Genomic DNA, 9,693 nt, shown 5'->3' on the forward strand with positions numbered 1-9,693 from the left:
TCCGAGTCCATAGGACACTCAAAACTACTGTGCAGGTTGACTCTGTGGTTCAGAAAGCATACGGTGCATTGGCCGTAATCAACCTTGGGACTGAGTTTAGAAGCCGAGAGATAATATTGCAGCTATATAGGACCACGGTGAGACCCCACGTGGAGTACTGTGCTCAATTCTGGTCGCCTCAGTACAAGAAGGATGTGGAAACCACAGAAAGGGTGCAAAGGAGATTTTCAAGGATGTTGCCTGGATTTGGGAAGCATGCCTTATGAGAATAGGTTGAGTGAAATCGGCTTTTTCTCCTTGGAGCGACGGAGGATGAGAGGTGACCTGCTGGAGGTGTATCAGATGATGACGGGCATTGATCGTGTGGATAGTCAGAGGCTTTTCCCCAGGGTTGAAATGGCTAGCACGAGAGGGCATAGTTTTAAGGTGCTTGGAAGTAGGTACAGAGGAGATGTCAGGGGTACTTTTTTTTACGCAGAGAGTGGTGAGTGCGTGGAATGAGCTACCGTCAACAGTGATGGAGGCGGATACGATAGAGTTTTTAAAGAGACTTTTGGACAGGTACATGTAGCTTAGAAAAATAGAGGGTTATGGGTAAAGCCTTGGTAGTTCTAAGGTACGGACCTGTTCGGCACAGCTTTGTGGGCCGAAGGGCCTGTATTGTGTTGTATGTTTTCTATGTTTTTTTTTCTAAAAGATGAAGGATGACCGGCTATGTATCGTTTTGAGGTACACCACCGGTGTGAGGTCTTCTATTACTACAGGGTGCTTTGCCGTACAGAAAAATTCCATCACGATTAACAGCAGAAAATCCGTCGGGATATATCTTGTTTATTTTTGTGCTGAAATTTATTCCTGCCACAATGTCTTCCTTTCACATTTTCTCCGACAAGTTAAACTCCGAAATCACGTGCAGTGGGAAGTATTTGGGAACGATTCTCTCGTTTGTGCGTCTCCATCCATTTCAAATTTTAAATATACATATATTTTAATATTTTAAACATCTGAAATTCCGCACATGATGGAATCCGAAGCAGCACACAAAACGCTGGAGGAACTCAGCAGGTCAGGCAGCATCTCTTGACATGAACAAGCAGTTGACGTTTATTCTATCATCTACCCAAGACCTTTCTTCAGTTCTGATAAGTAAGCCGGGAGACGCCAGAATAAATGACGTGGGGAGGGCAAAGGTGATAGATGAGATATAAACGATAAATCGCTGGAGCGGAAGCAATCTGGTAATAGAGGGCAGAGGAGCAATGGGAAAAGGAGCAGGACAGGGACGATGTGTGCGCTGATAGGCGGGTAAGAATAAACATGAGGCCGGAGCGGTGAATAGAAGTAGAGGGGAGGAGGGGTGATGGATTGATTTAACTGACATTCATCACATCAGGTTGTTGCTCCTACGTCTTGAGTGTATCCTCACCGTGGCACAAGGATAATCCATGGACCGAAAATATCAGGTCGGGATTGGGAGCCAGAATTTAAATGTTTGGACACCGGATATCTTCGCTTTTCACGTCTGGAGCGCTGGTGCTCGACGAAATGAAGCCCAGTTAATCACAAGTCTCGCCAATGTGGAAAAGCAGCAATAGACCAAGTGAAGTGTTCCCTCACCTTGCAGAATTGTCCGGGGGAGCTAAATAGTGCTAACGGAGGAGGTGAATGGCAGGTGTGGTAGGCTGGCCGCTTGCAGGGCAAAGTACCGCGAGGGAGATCAGTCGTGAGGACAGGTGACAAAAGGAATCACGGAGGGAGCGATCCCTGCCGAAAACGGAGTGATAGGGATGGGAGGTCGTTATATGTTTGTTTGTACATCCCTTTAAAAATATGGTCAATCTATCCGCGCTCACCTATCTTCCCGCCGCCTTAACAGTGACAGCGTTTCTCATGTCCTTGCATACCACCGAATATCACCTCGCATTCAACATATTCTACACTGCAATTTCCAGCATCCTACCAGGAAACTTGTGTTTACCTCTCCCACACCCCCAGCTCACCGCTTTCCGCACGGTTTAGGCGCAACGCTTTTCAATTTTCATTCCAACCTAATGGCGTGAATATCGGGGCTCCTACCGGTAACAATTCTCTCTCTCCGCTCTTGCTCTGTTCTCCACACTGGCCTCTTCTCACTTGTCTATCACCCCCTCGTGGTCCCCTCCTCCTTCCCTTTCTCCTATGATGCATTCCCCTCTCCGATCCGAGTCCTTCCTCTCCAGCCCTTCAGCTTCCTTGTCCTGTTGGCTTCACCTATCACCTTCTTGCTATTCTCCTTCCCCTCCTCCAGCTTTTCTATTCTGCCGACCTCACCCTTCCTTTCCAATTCTCAAGAAGTACCTTGGAGAGAACCGCCAACTGTTATCCTTTTCACTTCCGTAGATGCTATCTAACCATCTGAGTTCCTCCAGCATTTTGAGTGTGCTGCTTTTAATATTTGGTGGTGTGATATCGTGCCGGACCAATCGATTCAAATGCCTTATTGCAATGTTCTCTTCGAGCCCGTGATGCTTCGCTGTAGTTCAATGTTGAACTTGTTTTAAAAATCGGTTCCCTACAATGTTCAGGTTAATTAATGACTATGGAAACTTACGCTCATATAAGATGTTTCAGAGGCCAAATGCTTTCCACCCTTGCAGCTACAACAATTTGGAACTAGTTAATCTCATGAGCACCAGGTTGTCATTGTTCTCACTATGTGATTTTGAGATGGACATTTGTCTAAAATTACATTGCAGGAAAACAGTGTTCAATTTACTTGTAAGTTTTACGGCTCAGAGCTGTGACTCGGAAAGGAAAGGCTGCACCTGCTTGAAACAATTGGGCTGCTTAAAGTATTGAAATGAAATGAACAGAGTTGCAGATGACAACAGATGAGACTGTATCAGGGCAGCGTCAGTGTCAGGGAGTGTTGAAACCAGAGGGTTGTGTCCGTCCATCCAGGGAGAATCTGGAGAGACACGGAGCATCAATGGACAACATTCTGACCTCCTTCTCTTCTTGGAAGTAGAAGAGAAGAATGCTGGTCACATGGACCCTCAGTTTCGAATCCGTTTCCAAATGAGAGTGAGAGGAGAATTCAGCACCTGCTTCAGCTGCTGCCTGAACTTAGTCTGGCTGACGGCGTAAAGAGCGGTGTTTGTGCAGCAGCTCAGAAGTTGCAGCATGTAGCACAGTTCAGTGAAAAAATAAGGCATCGTCACCCAATACTGGGGGTTCACTACATAAACCATTCTGTTCCAGATAGCCGTCACCCCATACAAGGCCCATAACAGAATGTAATTTCCCGAGACGACCAGCAGTAAAACGAGGGACTTTCTGCGGCTGTGCATCTCCGGATCTCTGGAACTCTGACCACGGCTGGTAGCCCGGAGTCTGCCGCGGGCTCTACTGGCCAGTAAAACGTTTGTGATGGTGAAAGCATTGAGCAGGATAACAACGAGGAATGGGATTACAGTTGAAAAGACGGTACGAGCGACATCGATTGCTATCCAGAATAGTGACCCTAGTAATTCCCATCTCTGCATGCAAGGCCACCATACGTTAGAGGAAGTATATATATCTTGGACCATGAAGAACCAGAAAACGTTCTTTAAACAACTCAGTGCAGTCACTGTGCTCAGAACCACAGCCGCCGTTCTCTCAGTGCAATAGATAGTGTTTAGATCCTGGAAGCAAATGGCCACAAATCGATGAAAGGTGAAGGCGAACCAAACAGAGCAATCTGTGGTGGCCTGCAATAGGAAGACGTGGGTTCTACACACGCGGAGGTGAAACAAGAAGGAAAAATCATCCGGAAAAGCTTTCGGAATTTTCATCAATATAACGTCCAGGAAAACGACTGCCAGGTCTGCCGCTGACATGGCCAACAGATAGTGGGTGACTGTTTTAGAAAGTCCGCACTTTCCCCGTGACAGTATGACAATCGTCACCACGTTTACTGTGAAAAGCAGATGTACAGAAATTATACATCAAATTGAGCGCAAAATTTACTAAGAACAAAATCAAACATTTGCACGATTCAGAGGTAGAAGAATGTATCGCTGAGTGGACAGGAATTTTGGGTCAGTCAGGGATTAATATTCAATAAGAATGCTAATTAGTGAAAGTGACGCCACCCACTGGAGAGAAGACGCTTTGAAATCCGATATCTGATGGAGGACAAAAATGAGCGGATGTAGTTTGCATCATTTCTCTTCCCAAATAAAATATATAATCCGAAAGAAGATGCAAATATTAAATTCAACAATGAGCCAAATTCAGTCGAACAATTCGAGCTGATATTTGCCCCGGTTCAGTGCAGTACCACTGATCTCCGTACATCTTGGTAACAAACGGCCAAAGTCAATAAGGCAGAGGTTGTCCTATTTGATCGAACACCGTGGCTGCATACAGAATGGTACTGGGGTCAATAAAACTCATAACATTTCAGCTGGACATGGTTCGGGTAAATGCCGCAGCCTTTGTATCTGCTACTGCTTTTGCTCCTGCGTTATCAAATCAAACATTTCACCAAAAGGCACGGATCTGATCAGTATATTATAATTGACCGACTCCTCGGTCCCTTTGAAAGGGCAGTGATCGGGTGCACAGAAAAGCTGGAAACAGTAGAGTACTGCAGTGTGATGTTTCAGATGGGAGTAATGCTGAGAAACACTCGGATACAGTTCCTGCGGAAACTGTCGGACGCTCATTGAGCGCCTCGGCTATTAAACCACAGGTGGAGTATATATGGAGAGTGATGGAAAGCATTAATACCCAGTGAACACACGGGGACACAAGGAGAGTGTGAGAAGGCTGCAGGGAATCGGAACTGGCGGCATGGACAAACGCAAGAATATTTAGGTCAACCCAAAGTGTTCAATGAAATAGTCAGTTAGAGATGCAGCGGAGTGAGTAAGGCAACGTGACCAACAGTAACTGAGATACGGGTAGATTCAACATGCAGTGAACGCATTGTGAATGGCTTGGATGGTCTATTTCAATTTCCTCAAAGCCGCCGGGTCAAGGCAAGAAGCTGTCTTGACTACATTAGTGAACCAACAAGCACGAATTTTAACGGGGCGGGATGCAGACACTGAATAGATGGTCTTCAAGTTTTCATTAATTCTAAACGCACAGGTTTTCAGTCTCACCCACTGTCGTCTTGCATTCAGTTCCAGATCCGACCGTAATATCTCATACGCTCTAACCACCCACACCCCACCCCCGGACTGATAGAGCTGTTATTTCTGGGCCATTTTACTTCTTTCGCTAAGGGCATAAATCGGTATATACTACTCTTTCTGGGGATAGAAAATGTCCGACTGTCTGTCAGTGGTGCAGATGCCCATGTACTGTGCGTAGCTTTAACCTTATCAGAGTTTGTAACCCGTGTTTTGGACTAACAATCCATAGAAATGCATAAGGATTTTTTCTTTATTTTATTCTTCACAAATCACTATTTGGTCCGCGCTGAATACATTACGTGTCTGACCGGCCTTGAGCGAGAAAGTCAGACATGGCCCAAGTCTTCGTGAGGAGCAGAGTTTCAAGTGCCGCACAGAAATTGTTTAGAACTTCGGGAGGGGGGCAGACTGTAGATGAGATTTCCCACTTTCTCCGAAGCCGGAAACTTAATAGGGGATAATGGGTTCATCATGTCCGGTGACAGAGAGAATCAAAGCCTTTATCAGACGAAGGATGTCGATTATCAACATGAGGAGCTGATTTGTGAGGTTTAGTTTAAGTATTGAGTAATGGAGAGGACAGAGGCTTGTACTGTGCTCAGAGTCAAAAACAAACAGGCGGATGAAGACATCCATAGCAGCTGCGTGTGATATTTATGGATGGTTAGTGCAGCGGACAGGAACGGATTTCTGAATCGGCGGAAAGGTAAATTTACATTTTCGATAAGTAAAAAGCAACACCAGAAAAGACTACGGCGCGTATCTTTGAAAATCTGCGGTAACTGGTGCCGTCTACACTGTACACTGGAGCATCTCAGCAAGGCTCGTTGATAAATTCCTAACCTACGACTGCGACCATCTGGAAGTTCAGGCGCAGCACAGCATGGGGATTCCGCGGTCTGGACAGTTCTCTCTAAAATACACCATTCTAACGCGGAAAAGGATATCGCAATTCCCTTACAGTCTCTGAGTCAGGACCCTGGTACTGTCTCCCCAACAGCCATGGGGAATACCCAGTCCTCAAGTACATCAGCTGCTCCACAAGACAACTGACACGCCCGTTCTCAAAGAGAGGTACGGATAGACAATACAATGCCGGGTCAGCTTGAGAAATTTACCGCTCTTGAGCAGATAAAACAGAAATTGAATGCAAAGGTTTGACAGCATCCCTAACTGTCGGAAAAGAAAATAAGTCATGAGTTTGACACGGGCGTTTTCAACACTTACCGAACGTGGAGTTACGAATAGTATATCAAGCAAACAAAAAAGGACAGTGTGTATTTGTGGGTAACATGGGGAGGAGTGGACGTGACATGCGTGTTGTGTGTGATAATAAGACCATGGTATAGGTACCGCTCGAAATAGTTTCAACATGAGACTTTGACTTACCAGGGATGACAACAACAGCAAGAATTGGATAGTAAATCGGCGCAAAGTCCAAGAGCGCAATTTGGATCTGCAGTGATAATGTTAGTTCAATTGAATGAGTTTTGAAATGAGCTTCCCCATTGAAACGTCCTGATCCATTGGTGTAACTTTCCACTGAATTGATCCCAGATTCCGACCCATTTTTGAAATGTTCCACTCTACTCTCCAGGATCGGTGCGTCGGAACTCCGATTCCCAGGTCTGTTGGACAATGTCATTCCCGGAGGCGTTGCTCGTACTGACAATCACTGTAGGAAACCCCTATTTGTACTAAAGAAGCACACTCCGATGACGCAATCAGACCACGTGGATATTCACTTAATTAATCCCAATGCATGAGCAGGTGCAGTTAACCCCTTCATAGACTGTGAAATAAAGCAGAAAGGATAGAGTGGGGTGGAAGGATTGTTCAGCATGCGCAGTCTGTAGTCGGCTTGTCTGCCCCACCTCCTCGACTGCCGGCGCATGTTTCATCTTCTATCGCTGACCGGTCCTACCTTCACTCCAAGCATCCTCTTCTTCTTCACATAAACCTAGAATGCCTTGGGGCTTTCCTTAATCCTTTTTGCGAAATCCTTCTAAAGACCTTTAATGCTCTCTTAATTCCATTCTTCAGCTCGTCTCTGGCTAAATTGTAACTCGCTACAGAACTGTCTGATCTTTGCTCCCGAGGCCTTAAATCAGCTTCGTTTTTCTCTTGACGAGATGATCCACATCTCTCGTCACCCATGGTTCCTTCACTTTACCATCCTTTCCCTGCCTCAGTGGGACAAACATATCCAGAACCCCATGCAAGTGCAGCCTAAATATCCTCCACATTTCCGTTGTGTATTTCGCAGAGCACATCTGTTCCCGATTTAAAGTCTGTTTCAAGGTTTATAGCATCGCACAACTAATTACTTTCGGAATTCAAACAGAGCTGCGGGGAGATACTGGGACGGTGTGATTCGAGGTCCGACGCGGGTTGAGGGGAGGTCGTGGGACAGTATGATTAGTTTGGAGACTGACAAGGCGGGGATGGGTGGAGAGAGAGGGGCAGTGGATTTAGTTTGGGACAGACGTGGGCCAGTGGGAAGAGAACGGAACCTCAGGATTAATCTAGGGATTGAAACGGGCCATAGGGAGAGAGTACGGCAGTGGCTTTCGTCGAGGGACTGACATGGGCTCTGGGAGAGAGAGAGTGTGTGACAATGCGATTTGTTTGAAGACTGACATGGGCTGTGGGGGGTCGAGTGGGGCAGAGCGATTAGTTTGGGAACGTGGGCTGAGAGGAGAGAGTGGGACAGTATGATTAATTCGGGGACTGACAGGGGCTGTGGGGAGAGAGAGTGGGACAGTGTGATTAGCTTGGAGACTGCCACGGACTGTGGGGATAGAGTCTGACAATGTGATTAGTTCATGGACTGACACGGGCTGTGGGGAGAGGGTAGGATAATGTGATTAATTTGGCGACTGACAAGTCTGTAGGTAATGAGATGGACAGTGTTGTTAGTTTGGAGATCTACACGAGACTGTGGGGAAATTGTGGTGCAGGGTGATTACTTTAGGTCTGACACGTGTCTGTGGAATTAATTTGAGGATTGACGTAGGGCTCTTGGATTAATGTGCGTTCCCTGTTTATGAATGGAGGCTGCTGGAACAGAGTTAATCACAAAAAAATAATATTATTATATTTTACACATGTCCTCTGCTTGTGTTATTCCATTAATACTTATAGTCATCTATCGAGCTAAATTAAGACCACAAAGCGAACTCGGTTCCTCTTAGTCCTGGAGCTCCCCCTCACGGTCCAATGCCGCATTACCGCGCTCTCCCTCCACACCTCCTTTGAGTTCAGGACCACGGAATCCCGAGACCAGGAGCATCGCCCACCCCACAAGTGCCGGGAATAAGGGATTCCCCATCCCACCCCCACTTTCCCTGCCGCTGCTGCCTCCATGAATCAGCCCCACGGAAGTCAGATAAATCTCCGTAATCTCATCCCCTTTGTTCGATACCGTCGGCCTCAGGACCCTATCAACCCGCATTGTCTCTGCAGGGGTTTTCAGCTCCTCCCTCTCGCCGGGTCAGAGAAAGCAAGAGTCTGCCATTACCCTTCCGGTCGTCTGGATGATTGCACACCCTCCGGTAAAAGCCTCCACCACGTCCCGGGAAGCTGAAGCCGAGATGAATACCCGAAACTTGCCGCCTAACCCTCTTGGGCCCGAAAGTGTTGCGAGGCCTCTCTGTACACATTCTCGTGACGTGCCCCTTCCTCCCACTCCCTCAGTGCCTGAGACAGAAGCCTGCGGTAGCTCCGAGAGGCCATACGGGAGGCTGGGGTGTTTTGGACCAGGAATGAGGATAAGCACCGGCGGGTCTCCATATCCATGAGAGGTAGATGGGAACGGAAGGGGTTGGGGTGCTCCGGGGTATGATCGACCACGATCCAGGCCAGATCCTCGTCAAGGGACTCTCCCCGAGCTCCATTCTGTGCCGACTCCAGGGTGCACTGAGCACCATCTGCGACTCCAGACTGGACAAGATGCTGGCGATGTCCCCGGCGTGATCCTCCTGGAGAACCTTCACCTCTCGCCGATAGGCAGGGAGACAGTGCTCTCCGAGAAGCGCAGGGTTCGGATGAAGGGAAGGTTATCCCTGTGACGCGAGGGAAAGAAGGTCAGGTCGGAGGAAAGCGAAGGTGTTGTGGAGATGGGAAGAAGTGCAGTGGAAGGATGCGAACGTATCCATCAGATCAATTGCGACCGTGCGGCAGGTGCGCATGCGGCTGTTTGATAGCGCGGTGTGTATCGATTGGACCTCTTGCGCATATGAGACGTAGACTCCGCGCGGGCTTTCCAGTGTCCGTGTTTATCGTCTCGGGTGGGTTCGGTTCGGTCCCACACTGTAAATTGCCCGAGTGTCCCATTACTAACATGACTCCGTGTAAATGTTTCATCGTACTACTTTGCGCGTTCGTAACAGGAGCCAACGGGTGTGGGAACGGAGACCGGGGAGGAGGGTGAAGATCGCGATGTCCGGTTGAGGAAAGGGAGATCGCAGACAATGTGGGAGAAGGAGTGGGGTCAGGGAGGCGGGGTGAGAGGTCAGCGAGATGGCAG

The 9,693-nt window shown here is 47.7% G+C and overlaps 1 protein-coding gene across 1 annotated transcript; it reads right to left on the reverse strand.

Moving 5' to 3' along the window:
- Positions 1-3,035: 3,035 nt before the first annotated feature.
- LOC134341545 (probable G-protein coupled receptor 139) lies at positions 3,036-8,457 on the reverse strand. Its single transcript, XM_063039412.1, has 2 exons — positions 8,397-8,457; positions 3,036-3,937 (listed from the first exon to the last, which is right to left on the reverse strand). Exons 1-2 carry the CDS (start codon positions 8,455-8,457, stop codon positions 3,036-3,038), a joined length of 963 nt encoding a protein of 320 aa, XP_062895482.1.
- Between the last annotated feature and the right edge of the window lie 1,236 nt (positions 8,458-9,693).

The sequence above is a fragment of the Mobula hypostoma genome, unplaced genomic scaffold, assembly GCF_963921235.1.
Source record: "Mobula hypostoma unplaced genomic scaffold, sMobHyp1.1 scaffold_36, whole genome shotgun sequence".
In the NCBI taxonomy this organism is placed as follows: Eukaryota; Metazoa; Chordata; class Chondrichthyes; order Myliobatiformes; family Myliobatidae; genus Mobula; species Mobula hypostoma.